The sequence below is a fragment of the Cardiocondyla obscurior genome, linkage group LG26, assembly GCF_019399895.1.
Source record: "Cardiocondyla obscurior isolate alpha-2009 linkage group LG26, Cobs3.1, whole genome shotgun sequence".
Classification (NCBI taxonomy): Eukaryota; Metazoa; Arthropoda; class Insecta; order Hymenoptera; family Formicidae; genus Cardiocondyla; species Cardiocondyla obscurior.
In genome coordinates this window covers 49,458-72,789 of record NC_091889.1, presented here as the reverse complement: position 1 = coordinate 72,789, position 23,332 = coordinate 49,458, and the positions used below count along the sequence as shown (strand labels likewise).

General features: G+C 41.6%; 7 protein-coding genes across 12 annotated transcripts in view; 4 read left to right on the top strand and 3 right to left on the bottom strand.

Annotated features, from left to right (window-relative positions):
* LOC139112108 (M-phase inducer phosphatase) overlaps positions 1-9,361 on the top strand; it is a 35,804-nt gene extending 26,443 nt beyond the window's left edge. The window contains exons 1-3 of one of the 2 annotated variants that reach the window (XM_070672922.1): positions 3,193-4,166; positions 5,331-5,499; positions 6,577-9,361. In XM_070672922.1, coding sequence (XP_070529023.1) covers positions 4,108-4,166; positions 5,331-5,499; positions 6,577-8,088 — 1,740 coding nt within the window. In that variant the 5' untranslated portion in view covers positions 3,193-4,107 and the 3' untranslated portion in view covers positions 8,089-9,361. Of the gene's footprint in view, positions 1-3,192; positions 4,167-5,330; positions 5,500-6,576 lie in introns of those variants that run through there. The other variant, XM_070672921.1, reaches the window with a different exon arrangement.
* Positions 9,362-9,462: 101 nt separating this feature from the next.
* LOC139112114 (uncharacterized) lies at positions 9,463-10,770 on the top strand. Its single transcript, XM_070672933.1, has 3 exons — positions 9,463-9,879; positions 10,038-10,249; positions 10,323-10,770. The coding sequence occupies exons 1-3, from the start codon at positions 9,605-9,607 to the stop codon at positions 10,754-10,756; spliced, it is 921 nt and encodes a 306-aa protein (XP_070529034.1). The 5' UTR covers positions 9,463-9,604; the 3' UTR covers positions 10,757-10,770.
* A 179-nt stretch (positions 10,771-10,949) lies between these two features.
* LOC139112112 (uncharacterized) lies at positions 10,950-11,827 on the bottom strand. The gene is made up of 3 exons (XM_070672931.1): positions 11,699-11,827; positions 11,241-11,593; positions 10,950-11,144 (listed from the first exon to the last, which is right to left on the bottom strand). Exons 1-3 carry the CDS (start codon positions 11,754-11,756, stop codon positions 11,031-11,033), a joined length of 525 nt encoding a protein of 174 aa, XP_070529032.1. The 5' UTR covers positions 11,757-11,827; the 3' UTR covers positions 10,950-11,030.
* A 10-nt stretch (positions 11,828-11,837) lies between these two features.
* Positions 11,838-14,760, bottom strand: Sou (required for meiotic nuclear division 5 protein souji). 2 transcript variants are annotated; one of them, XM_070672923.1, is made up of 7 exons: positions 14,369-14,760; positions 13,659-13,942; positions 13,408-13,545; positions 13,022-13,320; positions 12,844-12,946; positions 12,606-12,760; positions 11,838-12,529 (listed from the first exon to the last, which is right to left on the bottom strand). In XM_070672923.1, the coding sequence occupies exons 1-7, from the start codon at positions 14,667-14,669 to the stop codon at positions 12,448-12,450; spliced, it is 1,362 nt and encodes a 453-aa protein (XP_070529024.1). In that variant the 5' UTR covers positions 14,670-14,760; the 3' UTR covers positions 11,838-12,447. The 2 variants fall into 2 exon arrangements, with proteins under 2 accessions (XP_070529024.1, XP_070529025.1); XM_070672924.1 differs by having other exon boundaries at positions 11,838-12,511.
* Positions 14,761-14,809: 49 nt separating this feature from the next.
* On the bottom strand, positions 14,810-15,849 carry LOC139112113 (V-type proton ATPase subunit e 2). The gene is made up of 4 exons (XM_070672932.1): positions 15,587-15,849; positions 15,429-15,476; positions 15,271-15,358; positions 14,810-15,140 (listed from the first exon to the last, which is right to left on the bottom strand). The coding sequence occupies exons 1-4, from the start codon at positions 15,691-15,693 to the stop codon at positions 15,120-15,122; spliced, it is 264 nt and encodes an 87-aa protein (XP_070529033.1). The 5' UTR covers positions 15,694-15,849; the 3' UTR covers positions 14,810-15,119.
* Positions 15,850-15,994: 145 nt separating this feature from the next.
* Positions 15,995-18,461, top strand: Raga-b (Ras-related GTP binding A/B). Of its 2 annotated transcripts, XM_070672926.1 has the most exons (7): positions 15,995-16,155; positions 16,238-16,407; positions 16,517-16,616; positions 16,690-17,074; positions 17,151-17,366; positions 17,440-17,555; positions 17,617-18,461. In XM_070672926.1, the coding sequence occupies exons 2-7, from the start codon at positions 16,396-16,398 to the stop codon at positions 17,706-17,708; spliced, it is 921 nt and encodes a 306-aa protein (XP_070529027.1). In that variant the 5' UTR covers positions 15,995-16,155; positions 16,238-16,395; the 3' UTR covers positions 17,709-18,461. The 2 variants fall into 2 exon arrangements, with proteins under 2 accessions (XP_070529027.1, XP_070529026.1); XM_070672925.1 differs by having other exon boundaries at positions 16,002-16,407.
* A 130-nt stretch (positions 18,462-18,591) lies between these two features.
* Cahbeta (carbonic anhydrase beta) lies at positions 18,592-20,581 on the top strand. Of its 3 annotated transcripts, none has more exons than XM_070672928.1 (4): positions 18,607-18,824; positions 19,409-19,493; positions 19,702-19,889; positions 19,992-20,581. In XM_070672928.1, exons 1-4 carry the CDS (start codon positions 18,732-18,734, stop codon positions 20,391-20,393), a joined length of 768 nt encoding a protein of 255 aa, XP_070529029.1. In that variant the 5' UTR covers positions 18,607-18,731; the 3' UTR covers positions 20,394-20,581. The 3 variants fall into 3 exon arrangements, with proteins under 3 accessions (XP_070529031.1, XP_070529029.1, XP_070529030.1); XM_070672929.1 differs by lacking the exon at positions 18,607-18,824 and adding an exon at positions 18,835-19,258; XM_070672930.1 differs by lacking the exon at positions 19,992-20,581 and having other exon boundaries at positions 18,592-18,824; positions 19,603-19,736.
* Positions 20,582-23,332: the final 2,751 nt, after the last annotated feature.

The following is a 23,332-nucleotide window of genomic DNA, read 5'->3' as shown; positions in this document are numbered from 1 at the left end:
GGCCGGAAAATCAAGCCCACCTTTGTGCATGTACCGTACGCATAATGCTTGTAATTCACAACCGTCGCGTACCTGCCATCCTTTCGTCCCGAGTAACAATATTTTACCTATCGCGCGCGTGCGACGTGCTTCCCTCGGATGACATATAGCTGCACACGCGTGTGCATATGTGTGGTGAACAATGGGCAATCAAGCGAGCTTTCTCGGAGTCAGGGGTTGCGTTTTTCTGCGCGACAGAATTTTTCGTCTCCTCACGCATCTCGCGGCGATTTTAACATTATCGAACAGCCGCAACAAACGCGAACGTTCTCGACAGCCGAAGAACAGAATTAAATCATTTAGAAAAACGAAAGTTTTAACCCTTAAATACGGAGAAAGTTTTGCACTTAGAATCGCTATGGTTAGGTATTCTAAAATTTTCCACCGTGCGGCCTGCGATTTTCCAAGCTAAATTATTTTTATTCGCGACTTTTTCTCTTTGGCGTTTATCGAGGTTTTTTTTATTTCTTAGTAATTACACGCCGCGAGCAGGTTCAGCGTGGTACAATCGAACGGAAGACCCGGAATGAGATGAAGGAAAAGCGAGAGAGGGAAACTTTCCCTTTTAGATCGATGTGGCGATGGGACAATTAATTTCGAACGATTGCGGCATCTGCCGAAGAACTTTTCTCCTGATAAATTGATGACATCTCTCTTTCTCTTTTTTTTCTCTTCGCCTCCTCTTTTCTCCTCTTTGCCGTATCCGTTCCACCATTCGCGCCACCGTCTTCCGCAGCATCCCCCATCGAGGGGTTGAGATTTTCTGCTCCTCGAATGTCTCCTCGATTCTCTCGTCACTCACCGTCGTCGTCTCGCTCCGACGTATACGTTGCATCGCGAATTCCGCTTACTTATGCGTTACATCTGCGATCGGCAGCGGCTGCGTGCGTCGAAAGAATAGCGTAATCGGCCGGGGTGCCGTCTCCATAAGGGTGAGACGCGCGGAGGAACAGATGATGATCCCGTTTAGGAAGCTGCCGAGACGTTCCCGTATGTCTGTAAACTTACGGTTACCGGGTCATCGTCGTCAGTGGTTCTTCGGGGTCTAGAAATCGTTTTCGCGACCGAAATCAGGCGATTCTCCACGCGAAAAAAATTAACGAGCGGCTCATTAAAGAAAAAATTAATTTTTCCCGCAAAGAAAAAAAAAGAAGTCGATTTCGCGGAAAATTTACACGCGGAAAAACGCGCTCGTCGGAGTCTCCACTCATCAAGCGATACGCGTGAAAATAATTTCTAATTAATTCTAGACGTTACCCATGATCTTGAATTCGCGGTACATTTTAATTATTTTTCTAATGTTTTATTTGATTTTATTATTATTAAAAATTTTTTTTTTATATCGCGTACATTTATGATTATATGCAGTTCGAGTCATTTCGAAAGTCCTCGTTTGAGAACCGCGTGGCAGTTATTACGTAAGTGGCTTCCCGCCGGCGGGCCGTTCATCGATCGGAAACGACGCATCGCGTACCAAGACGGCACATGCAGTGCGTATGGACGTTCATACCTGTCGGCACGGCACACACGTGATCTCTTCCACGTGTGCGTGCGCGCGGGAACGCGGCGTGCACTTAGCACCACCCTGTCTTGCACATGGACCGGGGAGGGCAGAGGGGGAGGTAGATACGGCGCTAAAGAGAGAAAGAGAGACCGCGTGTCTCGTGCGGTACACCGTCGACACCCCTGGCACGCGCCAACCCTCACAATGAACACGGCCATCTGCACTCTTTCTCACAGAAAAATCAAAGTCGATGGGCAGCATTACCACCGCCCGATACTCGTCAATATCGCCCGGTACCATCATCCCGCATAATCCTCGCGCGTCGTACGAACCGCGTGAAATGTTTCATCGTGCGAAATAGAACACGTGCCTCCTGTAACAGACGAGTCGCGTGGGCTCGAATTACTATAATATTCCCAAGACTCAGGCGGTAAAACAAAAGTTAAATCAAGTTCTCGACGAAATTTTTCGAGCGATACAGCGATATTAAGATCGTTTACGATTCCGATTCTGCGTCGATACCGCGAGGGAACGATCACCAGGGAACTATTCGCCTCCATGTGCAATAAATTACGCGAAGGGTGGGTTACTCGCGACTGGGTAACGACTGGGAGGGAGCGGCGTGTTCGAAGGTGTACCGATCCGCCAGCTGTCCGCAAGGGGGTCTGCGACCCCCGATTTGCCGGTTTCACGGCGGATAGCAGCTGAGCTACCCCCATGCGGTCGACGCCACTGGCATGCACCGTCGCATGCATGCTTTTTGGCGAATCTCGCCTACTGCATTTCGACGTTACTGCCCGCGTATGTCCATCCGAAGGGCTCCCGTCTCCCCTGATCTCGAAGGGAGAGATGCCCCCTGGCCTCCTTCGTGCCACCGTAGGAGTAGAAGTACACTTCTCCCCCTCGGCTCTTTCTCTCGCGGCTGGAACAATCGTACGTGCGAAGAAACCATCCCCCGTGAACCTCAAAGGAATTCACGCAGGGGTGCGATAAAGTCAAGCGACAGCTGAAGTCTCGAAGATGTAAGTCAATAAGTACGTTGGCGAGACGCCCATATCGGGGTCCACGCGGGAGATTATTAGCAAATGCGGCCGGCGTATCTTGCGCGTATTTCGAACTTCACACCCGAGCGTTGAAAAGAACTTTGCCCCCTGTCCATTTGTTTTTATTACGCCTCTTGAGTGCTCGCATTATTTCACGGAGTTTCGCGTTTTAAATTCTTCAAACACGTGTGTGCGAGTACTAGTGAAAACTAGACAGGTAGATCACGTTCTAACTTTTGAACAGAAAAAAAAAAGAAAAAAAAAAGAAAGATCGAAAGAGGAGATTCGAAAAGTTTTTTCTAATTTTGCGTAAAATAAAAATTATTCTCTCTTCCTGAAAATATGCGATAAACGCGAATCAAATTATATAATTTGTTTTCTGTTTTATTTTGCCAAAGTCCATGTACCTTTCTCCGAAGTAAGAACTTGAATTTTACCTTTCGACACGCGATGTCGAATGTACCTGCGAAAAATTCTTTTGGGAGACAAAGTTTGTTTCGTGAAAGAGATCGACTAAACGAATTTGCACCGATTGGGCCATATTTTATATCCAGGAGAGCAGTTTTTATCTCGAAGAAAAAAAAAAAAAAAAAAAGAAAAACTCTTTGGCAGTTGCAAAACAAGCGCTCTGCTGAACTGAGTCTTTATAATTTTCACAGGAATGCCCGCTTCCTGCTCGTCACCGTTCGAAACTTCTAGCACCCATGCTCCTCTCTTTCTTCTGCATGTTCCAAAGAATGGTGTACGGGGCATCTTTGGAAAGGGCGCGTATGAATAGACACTGCGCGTTAACGAAAAATTTGTTCTTAGCTACTTAAGAATAAACCTCCGAGATTTCACATTTTTCAGGAACCGTTCTTTAAATTACCGTAATTTATATTCTTTCCAAAACGTCTGCGAGCATAATTTTCCGAGCCTCAGGACTTTTCCCATACAGATTTATTAAAATAATTACATATTAGGATTTTTCCGCGTCGTAAAGTTTGTAGGGCCAGATGAACAAAAATCGGTATCGTTGATTCGATTTTATAAAAAGCTCAGCTTAATAAATTACGACAAAACGTCAGGCTAAAACCGCAGGGCTGATAAGCCCTCGAGATTCGACGCCCTTTCGCAACGAGAAAAGGGAAGCTGCACAGAGTCACGTGGGGATAATGAGCGATCGAACGAGGATCGCATCTACCGTTTACGTGTGCGTGGAGATAACGTGCACATATGTGCACTTGCACAGGAAAATTTAACGATGCATACACCACGGCCCCCCATAGCGGACGATCGCCCTCAGGAGAAATTACCGCGTTCCCTACCGCCGTTCCCTTAAGGGCCTGTGCCTCGATTGGCCGCCACGTAACCCTCCTTCGTTCACCCGTGCCCCACTATGCGACATATAAAACGTGCGTTTAAGGTGGAGTAGCGCACAGTTCGATACTGTCCCGCGCTCGGGTCGCTCAGCTGGGATCCCCCGATCGGTCGGATGTTGATTTGTTTTGCGAAAGGCGACAGTACCGTTAGTAATCGAGGATGGAGGTCGGATTAGGATTAATTAATCCGCATATGTTGAAACACATGGAGGTAAAAAGGTACGCAGACAAGCCGTTCTCTGAGCATGGAGCGTTATTTCTATCGCTGGTTAATTATTAAAAATATATTAACGCAGTCAGATGGAAAGTAAGACTATCTTGGAAGTGTTAACGGTAACTCCGTCCGTCTGTGAACGTCCCGGGATTTTCTTTACCTCGGTAGCGGTTAAAGTGCGAGGATAATCTTTGTGGAAGAAGTGAAACCCTAGTCCATGTGTGCGTCGGTTTTGAACCGACGATAACGTTCGCGAATTTCTTTTATCCTGTTAACACGAGAAAGTGCTCGTCGTTAAACTGGGAAAGATCGAAGGGATATTTCTAGTTCGTCGATGAATAAATACCTTTAGACTCATTCTAGTGTTGTATTGAGAATAAAGAAATATTGAGTAAAATACTTTTAACGAGCATTGTAGATAGTGAAAGTGATTGAAACCCGAAAATCTAATATTTAAGAAAATGCATGTAATTCATGTAAAATTAGCCGACTTTGCAATGCCTAGTTTTATTAAAGTAGCTAATATCAATTTCAGAGTCGCCTTTTTCTATTTTTTACAACAAAAAAGATATCGAGTTAATTAAATTAAGCTAGGATAAAAATTGATCTATCTCAATAAAAGTGAGCGCTAACTAAGGAACGCGCGTTGTCTTCCTCTACGGCCGGTGCTTTCCCGCCATCCGGCCGCCACGTGGAGGTGAACGCATGCGTACGGGCTATCGCACGCCAATTTTCGCGCTAAAACTGGAAAGAATGATTAACGATAACGTGAGAACTCTGAAACCGCGCGATTATGGCGGTACGATGATTAGATAACGATTGAAAAAGATGAAATAGTTTCTATTTAACCGAAAAAAGAAAAAAAAAAATCTACGAACCTTGATTTATTGTAGAGGCCGACTTTATGATTCGGATATCACCTGATTATTCACATATTCATTATTCACGCATTTTAACACTTTTTTTTTTAACATGTGATTTTGAGTGATTCTCACAACATTTAAATGAATTCCAGGGGGGGGAGGTTTTTTCTCTGCCTCTTTTTTCCCCTCGGATATATTTTCTTAGGTTAAGTCTTCACGTTTAATTAATTTGCACACGTAGAACAAATTTTGATCCTGGACATCCGACGTTTGTAGCTTTAATCGATTCTGTCCGTATACTTGCAGCTCGTTCGCAAAGGACGAGGTCGAGCAAGATTTCGAGAACAAGTGGAAAGACTATGCGAGCTCAGATACACGTGGATGGCAAGCTACAGCACATGGGAGGCCAGATTATAACAAGGAGAACCAAATAAGTGGTGCCAATGGCACTTCGTGCAACCACACTCCGCAAAGAGTAAGAACGCTTTTGCAGAATCATAAGAAGAATTCGTTCCGTCGTCCAAAGACCGAATTATCGTATTTTATATCAGATGCTCCAGTTCCGCCAAATTCTGTAAAAAGAAAAAATTATTGCGAGTTCTACAAAATTATGTTTCGTCAGTGTTTTCGACGAGATAATTCACTCACATCGAGTATGATTTTATCGAGTCGATTTTCCTGACAAATGAATATTCCTAGGGAAAAAAAAATTAGAGAAAAAGGGAATTAATTTTCCTTCTTTCCTCTTAAACTTGGTGATTCTTTTAAATTATCAAAATTTTAGAACAATTTTCAACAGCGTGAGATATTTTAAAAGTATAAATATAACGATATGTTTATAATAATTAAAAAAAAAATTAATTACGACGCTCTATAGATAAAGCAATATTATACGGAAACTTAAAACGCGGGTATCAAAGCACATGTCGAGATTTTCACACCTTCCATGCATATTCAATTCAATACCGGATGTTGCGCTTGCAAGATAGACAGTGTCGTTTCCGCGATTAAGGCTGGGCGACAAATCCGGCTTGCGTGCCGCGCAGCTGCTGATTATCAACGCGTACATTGATTTTAACGGCGACGTTTTACACCGGCTGATCGCAGATAGCGAGTCTACTTTAAGTGAAAGACGACGGGAGGAAGAGAGTAGGGACTTTTCAATTCCGTCACTTTAATCTTTAATTTGGCTTTTCATAATGCACGCGACACCTTGCACGTTGATTCTCGCTTTCCTTCCGGTAGTAGATTACATCTGCAACGCGTTTTCGTGCTCCTTCCGAATTTCGATAATAGATAAAAATCACTGGAAACTACGGGAAATTTTCAGAAAACTATCAAATCCTGTAAGAAATACGCGAGTCCCTGATTTAAAGTGTGTACAGAATGTCTAATAAAATGTTGATTGCAATTTTCTCCTTCCTTTCGCTTTAACCCTTCTTAATATTCGCAATTTTTATTTTCAAAACTTAATAAAGCCCTTCCCAAGATCCCAGATTCTTTTTAAACCATCGTACCGAATTTGTTGCTTATTGTCGTGCCTTTCGTTCAGGCACGCAGCAAGAAGGTACGGCAGCCTTTGGAAAGCTACGAGGAGAACAGCCAGGACAGTGGTTACCCGAGCCCGATCCAGAAGGAGAAGCGTGACTTCTTTACGCAGCATCCGACGTCCGCAGCCTCCCGGAACCGGATGAATCATCACCGCGCCCTGAACTCGTACGCGATCTCCCCGACGTACCGCCTGAAGCCGGCGAGCTCGACGCTTTTGCGCAGCCTATCGTCTGGGTACGAGAGTATGGACGACGGGCTCGTGAGCGAGCTGAACGACATGGAGGCCACGGACGAGGAAGAGATGCAGCTGCCGAGTGGCATCTCGAAGCTGCTGTCCGGCGACATCGTCGCGCCCGAGGCGTCGTCGGATTACGTTTCGACGACACCCGAATTCCCGCGGCGCGCTCACGGCAAATCTGAGGTCGACAAGTGGATGACTGCGCAGAGGAACGTCAAAGTATCGTCGCCGCTGACAAGGTCGCCCTTCCAGACGAGATCGCCGTCGCTGGCGAAGTCGCCGTTAGGTAAAATGCCGCCGTTATCGAAGATTCGCACTTGCCTGTTCCGCTCGCCCACGGACAGCTGCTCGAAGAGAACGATGATGAGAACGTACAGTTACGACGAGGCCACGGCGCCTTACTACAGACTGCAGATGGAGATCTCGCCGAACTCCATCAGGTCCTTCAAACGACCGTTGGAGAACGTACCGAAGACGGACGAGTCGTCGATTCTGAAGCGGTCCCGCAGATCCTGCGGCCTGCACCCGGACTCGACGACGCCCATACGACGATCCGGCGCCCTGACTCACTCGCAGGTCACCCTACAGAGGAGCCTGTCCGAGACGCGGCCCGCCGAGACGCACACGAACATCAAGTGGGCGATCCACCGTAGCATCACCGACAACGATCTAATCGGCGACTTCAGCAAGCCGTGTATACTGCCGCTGACGAACGGCATGCACGCGGACCTTAAATCCATTACGTCCGACACGCTGGCAGCTCTTCTGCGCGGCGAGTTCTCCGATCGCGTCGCCTCCTACACGATCGTCGACTGTCGGTACCCATACGAGTTCGACGGGGGCCACATCAACGGTGCGGTGAATATCTACAGCACGGACCAGGTCCAGCAGATGATGTTCAACCACCTGACTGACACCGTGCCCAACATCCAGCACGACACCGACAAGCGCAACATCCTCGTATTCCACTGCGAGTTCTCGTGGAAGCGCGGGCCGACCCTCACACGGATTTTGCGCCGGCTGGACCGCTCGTACAACAAGAAGCACTACCCCGCGCTTTACTATCCGGAGATCTATCTCCTCATGGGCGGCTACGAGAAGTTTTACTCCGAGCAGAAGGAGTTCTGCATGCCGCAGAACTATAAGCCGATGAAGCACCCTAATCACGAGGAGGAGTGCCGATTCTTTCGCAGCAAGACCAAAAGCTGGCAGGCGGAGAAGACCAAAGGCATCAGCCAGACAGTGCGAACCAACCTCGAGCGCTTCGCCTTTTGAACGGACATTCGTCTCGTTCTTTGTCATTTAATCTAGCATTTAATCGAATCGAAGACTCAATCTAGCCTCCCCGTCGTACTAGTCGCGAATCGTTAGACGTTGAACGTCTTCAAAGACGGGATCGAACACGCGCGCGCCACGCGCGTTGCTAAAGTGCAAAACGGCGTAAAGAGACTGCTCGTCCATTACTATTATTATTTCTAATTAATTTTCGGTTGCTCTTTGCGCCACGACAATACTGACTGACTCAAGGAATTATCTATGAGTGTCTTACACACGATTCACATGTAGGTGTAAATGCTATTCGGCCGCGGTTTAGATTCTGATCGATCTTCGTTCTTGAGAGTCTGAAAATTTTTATTAGTTTAACGCCGCGAATGCCCAAGGTCGATCGGAATTTATATCTAGATTGTATTTTCGATAACGATAGCGTTTAGGCTGTATGGTGATATATCGTTGCGGCTTTCCACACAATACGCGAACGGCCAACGTCCCACCGAAATTGAAAATTGTATATAAAAAAAAAGAAAAAAAAATCTATTACATCAGGTAGAGGCGAATCACACACTATATGTCATTTTGTAATCGAATAATGCAATATATCCGACATGCCGAACTGGGGAACGGTAGAGTGATTGAGATACAACGCCGCAAATTATTCATTATAAAAATTCTTTTGTTTTTTTTCTTATCTTTTATGCTTACGACACCTCCGGACGGCATTTCACCGTGTATATAGCATACGATAGACTTCAACGACTTAATCACGTCGATCACTCTTTTTCTTTCTGTCGATATTGTTTCGCCAATGTCCTCCAGAGTGAACGCTTGCGATCGACTTTAAAAATTACATAGTGTTACCAATTCGTTGTTGCAATCCGATGAAAATGTATTATCGATATTGACCACGGAAGGTTCGTCCTTAAGTACTCGCGTTGGATCGGCGAGCGTTTCTTGCGACCTGTACTTTCTTTTAAAAAAAAGAAAAATTAAAGGAGCAGTCTCGCGTACGCAATCCAACGAGAGGAGTTGAATTATATAAAGATCCAGCGAAAAATCTGCTCAATTTTGCTCATATCTTGTTTTCAGAAGTGGAGAGAGGACTTTCTCTCGCGCGAATACTTGAGGATTAACCGATACCGCCAATTAATTGCGTCAAATTTTTCTATCAAGCCAAGTGATACGAATATTACTAAATGTGCAAATTTTTTTGTTGTTACATTGTAAAAATTATTTTTACGTTATATAGATAATAAATATTTACGCCATGCAATCTAATTGTAATGTTTCCCTCACAATTTTTCCTACTTTTGTACCTCTTGAAAATTGAGACTTGTGAAAAATACGCTGCGATTGCGTGCGAACTTTCTATCTCGAAAACAAAACGGGAGCGCGCGCAATTCATTATCTTGAATCAATTTATCAATTAGTGTAAAATTTCTCACTGTCAATGATTGTCTTTCTGAATTCTGCGTCAATTAAATAGTCCTTTCTTTATTAAAGAACACAAATCGCGATGGACGGACGCGTCTCTTCAACGGAAATGGAATCTTCTGTCTCGGATAAAGTACAGCGGGATGCGGAGTTTCGAGATTGCGAAATCCGCAAATGCCATTCGGAGGAGTGCAACGACACGCGGGATGTGATCAAGGATATTCCTACGATTTTCATCGGGATGTCGGACGAGGACGACTCGTCCGAAGAATTATTGAGCGACGTCGAATCAACGGAAACTCGACCACCGCTCGCAACAGACTTAAGATCATCCGACGACTGTGGAAGAGAATTAGCGTATATTTCTGCTATGAATTTCAAGCCCCGAGAATCAATTTTCTTCTTTTTTTTTCAATAAATACCATTAAAAATGCTGAAGTTTCTTTTTGCGACTTCAATAGATTCTTAGTAAAAAAATTATTACACCCTATCAGATAGAAAATTATTTGCTTTAGAGCCACTCTTCAGGAACGCGCCCGAAAGCTGTGGTTGGACGTAGCGAGTCTCCGAAAGAAACTGAACGAAGAGACGGCTTTATGGAGAAAGGAAAAGGAGTTTCAACGCTTACATGAAGAAAACAGTGTTCTCGCATTTGAAGAAGCAACCGCAGCCGCGCGATCCGCCGTCGCCGCTTACGCGATAGAATCGCCGGTCTCAAACGATCTGAGTGAACGATTTAGCAATTGTCAATACTAAAAAATTATTTTTTCTTCTATCTAACTTAATGGTATAAATTCTAGATAACATCGTCGACGTTACGTCGAAGTGCAGCATCCCAGAGCTCGTAGTGCTCGAGTACAAGATGAATCTCGTCAGGAACCACGATTGGCGATACTACGAAGACGCCGAGCAGCGTTACAACGCATACAAGCACGAGCTCGTAAACGCTTGCAGGCGGAGGCTCTCGGAAATCGAGCAACTCTGCAAAGAAGAGTTAGAGAACATTCAACAGAACGCGAGCCTCCTGCAATCATTCGAGGAGATTGCGTCCCGATGGTCCACCGACGTGAACGATCACGGTGACACGCAATGCAATAGTAACGGCCTATCCGACGTCGCAGGATCATCGAAAATCGCGGAGACCAGCTCTAAGGACTGTGGGAAACTCGACAACGAGGTCAACATGATTCCGGAAATCCTATCCGCCCGCTTCAAACGAGAAGAGACGGCCTAAGAGCTCGTTTCCACTCTAATTGTTAATCTTAATATTGTTTTATAATAATATGTACAGAAGTTTTTTCGAGACGTTACAGATGATAAATTTTATCGCTTAATTTTACATCTTTTGTTTAGAAATATATTTATATTACAACTAACATTTAATTTTTGTCGTGATATGTATTATAAATAAAAAATTAATTTTTTTAATATTGAAAATTTTAATGAATAGAGAAGCGCTTTATATTTATTAATAAATTATATTGTTACCTGTCTGCCATTTAACATTACTAATGAATGTCTTTTTGCTTAGCACAAAGGTATGTATATTCAATTTGAGACTTGGCTTTTTCCAATAAAACTTGAATCGATTTAATACGCTCTGCCACAGCAGTTAACTGCATCTAAAAAAGAAAATAATTTTAGAATTGCTTTCTAATAAATCAAAATATATGAGTAATATATAGTTTTAATCAATTTTAAATTCTTTTTATACTTACATCGATATCTGTAGACTTCGTCACATATGGTTTATTACTTGTGAATTCATTGGAGATGTTCGCTAAAAATGAAAACGGCTGTTGCGGATTCTCCACGCTTCTACTTAGAGCAGCCTGCAGTTCTTCGAATGACATCTCGTCGACATTGTATGAAGAAACTCTCAATTTAGAATTACATTCGGCGATTTTTCTTCGAGCTGCAGAGTTTAATTTATTCACGCTTTGCTTTGCACTTTTATTAATCGATAATTCGCCAATCATGCCCGGCAAAGTCTTCGCGAGGTCGACTTTTTCATCAGAGTTTGGGCGTTTCGCAGACTGTATGGGAGGCAGAATCGACGATTCGGACTTGGCTGAAACAGTAACAATGAATTAAATTAATTTCTTCTTTGTATATACTTTTATACTAATTATTTTTTAGTTGTAAAGTATTTTTAATGACCACGTGGAAAAATTACCTGCAGAATTATTCATGTTACTATAAGATTTCACAGACTTTGATCGGTTGGTTATCATCGTGATGTGTGTTCTCTCACTTTTGTTTGATCGATATTATTCGCACGTAGAAAACGTAGGGAATAATTGTGAGAACGCATATTTATAAATTGATTTCTTCATTTAACTACAGTCAAGCCAATACATACAATCAAAATGCGAAATGAATAAGTTTATGAAAGATCTCGTAACAAATGTTAGGCGTCCTTAGACAATCATGAATTTTAAATTACCGTTCAGTACAAAGCTGAAGTCACTTATACACTAGTAATATATATAAATTGTCTACTAACAATATATAACTATCATTACAACTACCCCACGAATATTAAAACTATCACAGTTCCTCCGTTTTTCTGTCAATATTTGCGAACTAGTTCTCGTAAAAAAAAACACACAAAAAAAAAAAGAAATCGATTGATTAGTGGGCTTATATTTGCATTTAACAAAAGTAAAAAAATAAATGATCAATCTTAATGTTATTAAAATGATTTTAGTAAGAAAATCTTGATGAAGAATGTAAAATATTCATTTCTAATTCTCTGGTTATTGCACGCAGCTTGTATTGTTCTTTTGCACTTGGCATAATCCGTCACAAAGAAACTGCAAAACTAACTTTCCTGTGTATATAGTTCTTATACACACGCACGCGCACACATATATATATATATAAACGTATATATTACTATATGTATAAGTAGTATATCACAGCTTAAAAATAAATAAGCCTCGCATCTTCAGGATTTTGCTCCGCCGGGCAGTACGGGCACTTTAACCTAGAAATAAATTGATTTCTTTTAAAAAGTGACTTTAAATCAGCACTTAGAAAACAACAATGTATTCTAGCCTCGCCGCATATGTAACACCTACTTATTCGCATTGGCGAGTTTGTTCAGCGCGTCTCGGGAAATTACGTGACCACAAACCAGCTTCATCGGCGGATTGTTCTCTGTGCTTTGTTGCCTGAGTATAGGGCAGGCAAAAACCGAGTGGTAGCGGCTCTGCTTTCCCAGATCTATTTCAATCTTCAAGGAAAAGAATTTATGTTAAATAAAATTTCTAAGCGTTTAAATGCATATATAAATAGGTAATAAAACCCTGTACTTACGGGCAATTCATCTTTACCGCTCCAAATACCGGTAACTTGCCTTTGTTGCATTACCTGTTTGATGTTTAACAGCGCAGGCAGTGCAGTGCATCCCGCATTAATGCTAGAATTGAATAAATGGCAGTGTTTTTAATTCATTCAACTTTTTCGGAATTATAAGAAAGTAAAATGTATGTACCAAACAGATAGCGGACTATCCACGCTTAAACCTAATAATGTACACGCTTCTTTCGTGAAAACGTCGTGTATTTCGAGCCACAAAGTTGGATCTAATAAGTGACTATAAGGAGACGATTGGATTCCGTGCGGCAGGTAAAGCAGCGTTCCCATTAGAGATTGTACTTCTTTCTCATAACGTCCAACAAATTGCGTGAGATTTTGGCGGGCGTATAATATCGCTTCTCTCTGCTTACTGGGACCTTGTTGAACTAGTCTTATAAAATGCAATCTGTGTAGTTTGAACTCGAGAGAAGAATTCTGAAAAAAAAAAAAAAAAAAAAAAAAAATTATAATTACACATTACGCGAACAATTCGAAATACACGTATGTAACTACAAAAATTACCTGAGCTAAAAGTGCTTCTCTGTGTTTCTTAGCCCATTCCAATGCCGGTTCCAAGTTTCTTTGTTTTAGACAGTCTAGTATATAGTTCAGTTCTGTAAACGGCTCCTTCCTGCCTTCGTCGGTTTTAATACCGGCTTCCTGTTAAAATTAATTACAAATTTACGTGTTTATACATTTTATTTATTAAAATATTAATTAACTATGATTGCACATAAAACAGATACAATGTATAAATGACGGCGGAAACTTACTGCCGCCAATTCGTCGGCGATGTCTAGCATTCCTTGGCGATAAAAGTGTTGGCATATTATTTGATTCAGCAGGTGAGACTTTTCTGGTCCGGAGAACACGTCTTCTCTGCTGGTGCTAGCAAAATCGGCAGTGAAATTTCTGTCTATTGCCTTGCCTACCTTAGACACTGTACTATGCAAATCGCGGTGATCCGTCGCCAATCTTTGTACAGTGTCGCGCACTTTTGACATTGCTTGCTTTAACATTTGAATTTGGCCAGCCGTCAGCTCCTGATTAGGCGGTGCTAATGAAAAACATTAAATAAAACTAAGTTTTAAGATCGCCGAGTCAGTTGCATACAACCCTTACATATATAAAAAAAAGAAATATATAAATATCACATTTATTAAAATGTATTTCGATATTTGCACGAACGATAAATTTATGCAATATGATTATAACGCGATTTATGCAAAGATGTAAAATTGAACTATTAATAACGCACAATATGCAATCAGTTCGATTTTAGGTTAATTAATTTGCAACAAATGGAACCACACATGAAGCATTAACTAGGTATGTAATCGGTTATCAAAGGGTCTGATTAACTTATTAAGACTTAAGGGCATGATTGTAAGATCTCTGAGTCGGTTTATTCGACGAAAAACTTTTGTTAGGGATCGAGACAAAGATCTCGAATGGGAGCGCCGATGAGCTTGGCCCTGTTTACCTTCCTCCAGATCCTTCTTCAGCGACTGAATATGGTTTATCAGATCGCGTAGCACCGTCTCCGCGTGCTCATTTATCGCGCCGAATTTCGACAGAACTTTGTCCACCTCGCGCTCAACGGCATTACACGCCTCCATTATTATTGTGTCGCTCGTCCGCACGATTGACATCTGCACCGTGGACTGCCGTGGAAAGCGAGAGGAGAGAGGAGCCGATATCCCGAAATAGTTTAGGCAAATATCCCATGTGACGCACGACTCCACAAGTCCACAAGACTCCTGAAAACTGCTCTGGAGTTGCATATTATCGTCCGATGGTAAAGCCTCTGTTCATTATATCTCTCCGAAATTCTCTTTTTCAGAAAATAAGTCCCATAAATACGATTTCGAGATTTAATTTACTTACGACTTGAAAAATACAATATATAATTAAACATAATGTATATAATTAAAACAACATTGTTTTATTTTTTCCAATTATAGCTCCTTTCAACTAATTACATTAAAATTCTTACACATTTCTAAGCAATTATTATAGTAATAATACAATATAAATTATATAATCAGCATATATTAATAACCTATAAATTTTTCCATTTATAGAAGTTATTAATATATACTAGCATTTTTTTTTTTTTTTACCTTTGTACGACTTTACAATTATAATTACAGAGTTACATCGAAAATGAATCGAGGAGGAATGAATGTACATATATTCAAAATTAAAGGTCTCCATAAACCATGGAATGTTTATTAATCAGATACGGGGTTGCCCTGTAGCAAAACAATATACATTTATTAAATTAACAGTGCTCAAAAATTAGAAATTAATTATTAAGCAAGTCATTAATTAATTTGATTAATTCACACGTAATGTCAGTTATACTGATATTCTTTTACTTACCCATTCGCGGGCCATAACCAAGATAGTCACGTTCTCCAACTTTGGGCCGATCAGTGGATTCATCTGTGCCATGTAGCAACACAACCAGCTGCAAAAAAAACAAATTCACGTATTAGTTACGAATTTGATTCAAATCGTGAAGGAAATATTCTACTTACAACAGCCAGCATGTAAACCCTGTTAACACCAATAAAACTTGAAGGATCCTATAAATGCGCATCGATATAAATTAAGATTCAATAATTAAATATAATATTTAATCGTAACACGGCGAGATCGTGCCAAAACAAATGGGAGTGCCGAAAATTCTATTTACCCACGGTTTGGTCCCTTCGGGACAAAAAGTGGCAGGGCTACTCCTAGGAATACCACGGCGCCCCAGAGGAGCGTGAAAGCGATCACGGGTAACGCGGACGCGCCCATTTCTGTCCTGTCTGATCTCCGCTGCCTCGAGAAGTGGCGAAAGAACGCGGAGCCAGTGTACCCTGTCACGTACGAGCTGTCCGCCTCTATTGAAAACTGAGAGGATCACATGAGAGAATCCTCACAGTTCACGTGACACATCGATTTAGCCGAGAAACTCACAAAGAAGGTAGACGCGCTCTTACCGGCATGACGTTGACCGTGAAACTTTCGGAGCGCGCGCAGCTTTCTAAAGCCTATTAAGCCAACTACACATTGCGCACTCGATGCGCCTGGCGCGTCTAAGTTATATTTGCATCGTGACTGTTGCCGGACATCGCACAACAGCTGATTTGACAGTCTTTGGAGCTGCCATGATGCACGAATATTTATTTTTTTTTTAAATAAACGCACTTCGGAAGATATAGAAGGTTAACCAACGTTACCGAGGGTCGGATGTCGATACACGTTCACGCACTGGGCGTACGTAATACTTTCATGTGGATTTACGACGTTATTTCGAAACAAGGCATATGTAATCACATCGTGTATTTTGACGCGACAGTTGGTGATAAAGACTGGGCGGCCAATTGACCGCACTGCGATCCTTGCTCTAGGGCGGAGAACAGTTGATAAGCCACGCGCTGACGAAACCAGTTAGTGTGTGCTGTAATTCTTCTTGCATAAGGTTTTTATTGAAACAAAACGTTATTCTCATTCACGATGAAGAAAAAGGTAAGATTCTTTGTTATATTAAAACGCACAAATTATTTTGTTTCCCGTAAATTTTTTATATGGAGACGCTTCTTTGTTCTGTGAGATTATTTTACGTGTGGCGTTTCAGGTATTGTTAATGGGCAAAAGTGGCTCGGGGAAGACGAGTATGCGCAGCATTATTTTTGCTAATTACATCGCTCGCGATACACATCGTCTAGGAGCAACAAGTAAGCCAAACGTGAAAAGCACGAGTTAATTTACTTTTTAAAATACAGAATAACGCAACATTATTTATTGCAGTTGACGTAGAACACTCTCACGTTCGCTTTCTTGGCAACCTGGTCCTGAATCTATGGGATTGCGGAGGGCAGGAGGCGTTCATGGAGAATTACTTTGCGTCACAACGTGACAATATATTCAGAAATGTCGAGGTTCTAATTTACGTTTTTGATGTTGAATCGCGAGAATTGGACAAAGATATGCATTATTATCAAAGCTGTTTGGAAGCCATACTACAGAACAGTCCCGAGGCTAAAATATTCTGCCTCGTTCACAAAATGGATCTTGTGCAGGAAGATCAACGCGATTACATATTTAAAGAGAGGGAAGAAGACCTTAAAAGACTGAGCTTACCCTTAGAGTGCACCTGCTTTAGAACTAGCATATGGGACGAAACGTTATATCGGTACGTAACGCGCAAGCACATACGTATATTACGTAATTAAAACGGACATGTACTAGACAAATCCACATTATTACAGAGCATGGTCGTCCATTGTATATATGCTAATTCCCAACGTGAAAGAACTTGAACAAAGCTTGAATCAGTTTGCCAATATCATCGATGCCGACGAGGTTCTTTTGTTTGAAAGAGCCACCTTCCTAGTAATAAGCCATTGCCAGCGGCAGTTTCACAGAGACGTGCATCGTTTCGAAAAGGTTTCTAATATAATAAAACAGTTCAAACTGAGTTGCAGGTAAGTACAAGTAAAAGAAAAAAAAAAAAAATTAATATTGGCAAGAACAAAATTTATCTTGTTAATTTTGCAGCAAACTGGCAGCACAGTTCCAAAGCATGGAAGTGAGAAACACCAATTTCGCGGCCTTCATCGATATATTCACATCGAATACATACGTAATGGTTATCATGTCCGATCCGACTATACGTAAGTATTTAAAACTTTTACGTGTGTGAGATTCGTTATTACGCGTTTCTTTTTTTTTTAGCGTCTGCGGCGACCCTCATCAATATACGCAACGCCCGAAAGCACTTCGAAAAGTTGGAGCGCGCCAGCCAGAGTTCGACGCTAACCAGATAGAAGTCGGCACGACCCAGGCGCCTCGTCACCCGGGTCCATCCTGTTAATAACTGCTAAATTTTTGAAGTCGTATCGTTAACATAAAGCGCAAAACCGCGCTTGTAATCGCAGGGGTATGATCGCCGATGAGATCGAGGAAGTCACTAAACGTATACTTCAATCGGTGTTGCTTCCAGCGTGAGCGTTTATGACACAAAAATATATAATCGAAAGAGGCTGATGATTATCGCTGTATTTCATACATTAGAACTGTTTCGATATGAATTCATGCTATATACGAAATATAACATAGCCGTACTACGTTTATCAATGTCAAATAATTACTATTTTATGCTTTATTTCATATTTTTGGTTTTTCTATTTTTTATTCGGTACTCCGATGAAAGTTAATTCACGATTTGAGACCACGTAATAATCCAATGAATGTTACTCAAGTGCTTTTGTTACAGAAATTGATTTATGACTTCAATGATGATAACGGATATGTTAATTATAATTTCAATTATGTGTTCACTGATAAGTTTTACTACTGAGGATTGTACTCTCAAATATGAAACAAGCTGCTGAGTGTTGCAACCGATTGTATCAAAGTACCGTGCTATGGTTGTAAAGGTCGATGATAAATAGTCAATTTCATAAGAGAGGATGGTGTATTTGTACGTTCACACCCATGGTTGCGAAGTTTACACGCGAGATGTAACAAAGCTACGCTGTATTTTGTAAATGTGCGAATAAATTAATTATAACCACGTACAGGCTTAAAGTTATTGAAATCGAAAGAGACATTCCCGGGATAAATTCTAAGCGTGTAAAAATAAAATGTGTTATCAAAAACCGTTTGATTTATCAATTTTTCATTACGAATTTCAAGGGAATAAAAAAAAGACTGGTTTCCATCGTACGGCGATAGGAAATCAAACTTGGCGTCGCCATGTTGCTAAATGGCGGAATAGTGTTGTCATTGCTTCTCGGGAAAAGAGGTTTTTTCGCGATTTAATTACCAGTTTGCGTTCGAATGTCGCGATGGATAGAATACTCAAGGGGATCATGAAGTATCGGAAGTGCCACCGGGAGGGAATGGTGAAGCAGTTCCAGCAAGTCAAAGATCACCCTGAGGTACGATTGTGCGTAGAATAAAAAAAAAGAACTGGTGCGACGAGTCTTTCGATATATAGATATCGGACACCTCTGTCACGCCGAGTACGCCAACACGTGCGTTTTGTTGACATTATCCCTGCGATCAGGTGGCTGCGAGGTATCCGTCACAGTCGAATCCGCCCGTTTGTTTGTCATAAATTAATTAACCGACGTAATTGCGTTTTAAGTGCTGTGACTTACGTGACCTCAATTAATCAATAATCGATCAGAGCACGCGTAAAACTGATGAATAATTGTCTCACCATCGATAATAAGAAAATTAGTCGTTTCAATTCTGTATTACCGACGACGTGCTTTTACGCAGATCGTTTACTGATGGTAGATAAAGACTCGCGTTCTGCTTTCATCAGTCGTGTGGTATCAGTAGACTGTAAAGCTGTTGTTTTATCAAGGTTAAGTTAATTAACTTTTTAATAGATTTGCGTGATAAGCAGAAATCTTCGGCCCTTAGAAAGAAAAATTAACGAAAGAATTTCCTGCACATTTTATATTATTAGTTCTGCTAGTGCTGTTTGTAATTTGATGTCTGTTATTGCTCCCAGCCCAAGGCAGTGTTCTTTACCTGCATGGACTCCCGGATGATCCCAACTAGATTTACGGAAACGAATGTCGGGGACATGTTTGTCGGTAGGGTATTATTTTAGTACTATAATCGCATGTAGCCTAATAACCGATGGCTCTTTCTCCAACCCTTACAGCGCGCTTTCTTCTCTTCTAACTTAACAAACTTTCTCAGCGATTCTTTGTCAAGATAATACATAGCATAACGAAGACTGAACGTAAACCGAACCAGAGCAACGTGCGGCGAATGACTCAGCGGGCTTAAACGTTTCAGTGAGAAATCCCGGTAACGTCGTGCCGCACTCGCAGCACTTCGTGGACGAGTTCACCATGTGCGAGTCGGCGGCGTTGGAGCTTGGATGCGTGGTGAACGACATAAGACACGTTATTGTCTGCGGGCACAGCGACTGCAAAGCGATGAACTTGCTCTACGCGCTGCGGGACGAGGAGTTTGCGTCGCAGGTAAGTTTTTACCGGATAAATGCCGTCTTCTTTTTATCGCTGCCTATTTCTCGTTCGCTTTGCGTTTCGCTTTCTCGATAACTCGCGAATTACGAATTTCAGACTAACAGGAGAATGTCGCCGCTGAGAGCGTGGCTGTGCGCGCACGCCAGCAGCAGCCTGACCAAGTTCCAGCATCTCGAGATCACCGGCTTCCACGAGCCGATCGTCTTCCAAGCCGAGACGCCGCTGCGAAAATTCGTCGCCTACATCGACCCGGAGAACAAGTTCGCCATCGAGGACAAATTGTCGCAGATCAACACGCTCCAGCAGCTGCAGAACATCGCGTCGTACGGGTTTCTAAAGAAGCGTCTGGAGAGGCACGATCTGCACATCCACGCATTGTGGTTCGACATCTACACCGGCGACATTTATTACTTCAGCCGGGCCAACAAGAGATTCGTAGAGATAAACGAGACGACGGAACCGCTCTTGCTTAAAGAAATTAAAAAGTATTACTCATAGAAAGTACTTCCTCGGATAATCCAAACGATATTTATGAACCTTTTGCTTTTAAACTGTTTTAAATAATATATGAGATATACGCGTAGTATTTAAGACCAGATAATTACATGCTGTTTAAAATATGTTGAATCTAATATATGTAATTAAAATTTACTGTGGCGAAATAAAGAATTTGTATGTTAATAAAATGACGTGTATTCTCTTACTCGTCCTTCCTTCTCGCCGTTTCCGATCTCGTATCGGAAAGAAAATTAAAGTCTTACAATTAGACCGACTGTGATAGATAGCCCCCGATAAATGAACAAGCCGCTCTGAACGAACTAAACCATGCCAGTTTTGAAAGAGAAAGCAAACAACGAGAGAAGTCGCGGAAATCAGAGTCGCGGAGCGTTGTGCGTCGTCGTTAGAATCCCGAGACGATTTTTAAGAAGCCTACGAGTAAATGCGAAACAAAGTCTCTTCCCTTTTCAAACTACATGAAAATATTAAGAAATAGTGATCCAAGGATCGACGAAATCGTCCGGTTAAGCCGGCGGAACGGTTACGCAGAAAATAATTATTAATTAGTCATTATAATTCATTAGGGTCGCTCTTCTGGTTTAGAAAAACGTCCGAACGTTGTTTAACTTTTGACGCCGGGCTAGGAGGATAATAGAACGACGTCACGATATTACGCGATCTCTTTTTGTTTTTTTTCCCTTCGCGTTACGCTCGTGCGAGAAAAAAAAGAGTGCACGGCCAAAAGTTGATGCAGCGCGGCCGCGGTCGATGACGACGGTAGCGCGATCGGTTTAGTTCAGTGAATCGTTTCGATCAGCACGACGTCCGGACGATGGGGGATAGAGAGAGGACCTCGCCGCGATCCTGCCCGCGCCGATTAATCCGCGTTACACCACGAATCCTATCGCATGGCAGGTAGGAATATAAATCCTATTATCGTAAGGGTGTACGGAAATACGTAAACGCCGTAGTTGAGACTTCAGGTGGCCTAACCTCAACGAAGAGTATATACCTTTAATAGGAAATTAATTCTTTTATTATTATTATTTTTTTTTTTTAATTGAGATACGCGGAAAATAATATTAAATTGCAGCGCAAAAATTAATTAATAAAATATATATCTTATACGTCATGGAGCAATGGCAACGTTATAATGTATTCCGTTTACTTTTTGGCTACGTGATAATTTTTATAACTCGATAGAAATCGCTCGACAGCATTGAAGTAAATTTACAGTTTAGATCTACATTATTTTATCAAATTCGAAGACGACGTCTCTCTCAAAAAGAATATTTCTCTTATTTTTTTTTTTTTAATTTTTATAAAAATTTTTTCCTACTTTTTTATTCGACAAGACTAATCTTCAAGAGATTGCTCTTTTTTACAATGCAATTCTTCGTCTTGTGCACGATTTTAGTAGGGCATATGCTTGCTCGTTCAAGTTCTAATTTGAGACCTTCGACTTTAAGGAGACTTTCGTGAATCGTTGCCGGCCACAGAAAGGTGGAGGGTAAAACGTGAACGATCGGGTAATCCCTTCGGACATGAATTTTTTTTTTTTTACGTTATTTAACGGAGGCTTTTCTTATCCCAAGAAAAATAGATTTTGTGTGTCGATAGGATAACCCTGAAATCTTCTTACGATCAAGAGTACGGGGAAAGGCAACTTGACGGCGACTTTAAATAGTTATAACGTCCACTCTTGCCGCGTAGTTTAAGCTGATCGCGATCGATGAGCGATCTCGTACAATTTCTGCTCTACTTCAAAGACGACGCGGGCACGAGCAAATTATATTCCGCAGACTTTATACGCACATGCGCGCGCGATAATATTAGATAATGCCAACAGTGCAACGTTTTAAGGTTGTTTGAGAGTTAGGAATACATGTCGCCACCTGTTGCAATTTCTAAAAAGAACGATCGCGATAACATTTATTATTCATCGTGTGATATCGCGCTAAGTAGTTAGAGATGAATTTTAGATCTGTAGTTATACGGTTTCCATGGTAATTTGGATAATTTATAAGAGAAATACGATCGCGCGCCCGCGCTGGTTATGCATTGACTTTGGCTATCAAGCGCACTGAAAGATGTATTATTACGTGCATTATTGCTATAGATGTATTTCCTTATGCAATATAATCAACGTCGTAAGACTAAAAAAGCCGGGGGAGTCGAAAGAGCTGCCGAAACTTAGCTTGGAATTGGTCGTAAAATATTGCTGCACGACCGTGCATTTGCATTTACATCGATTTGTATTTGCGAACACCGTGCATGGAGACTGTCGCAATATTACACGTGTCTGAAATTGTAAAGATAGAAAACAAATTAAAAAAAAAAAAAATACTTTTTTAATACAAAAGATTCCTTAATTTTTGTTCTTCGCCAATTTTTATATTTAGTTTTATTAATTTATATTATTAATTCATTACCGAGTCTCTTTTCAAATAATTATTGCGAATATATTTCACGCCGTTATTTATAATATATTTTATCGAACACGGTTTACGTAACTGCTCACGAAATATTATATTGAATTTGTATACGTGACGTTCGATACTTCTTTCTTTGCAATTTCGTGTACGTAAAGCGGCGCATGTGTGTGTTTTCGACTCATTAGTTCCGCGGACAACCCGTTTCTATCGCGCGGCGTTTTAATTTCGGTGAGTGTGCCGGTGAACAATCCGAAAAAAGAATCGAGAAGGGGGCGGGGACAGATTTACGGCTTTCATTTACATGTGACCTAATTCGACTGGATGTAATCAATGGCCAGGACATACGAATCAGATTGGAACTCTGATTTGGTTAACTACACACGAAACGGTAATAACTCCCCCTCGTAGACTAAATTTAATGTACAAGGGAACCGGTATTGATCACGGAGGTTGAAAGGCAACGATCGTGTCCATTTTAAATATGCGTCACCCTGCACACAGCGC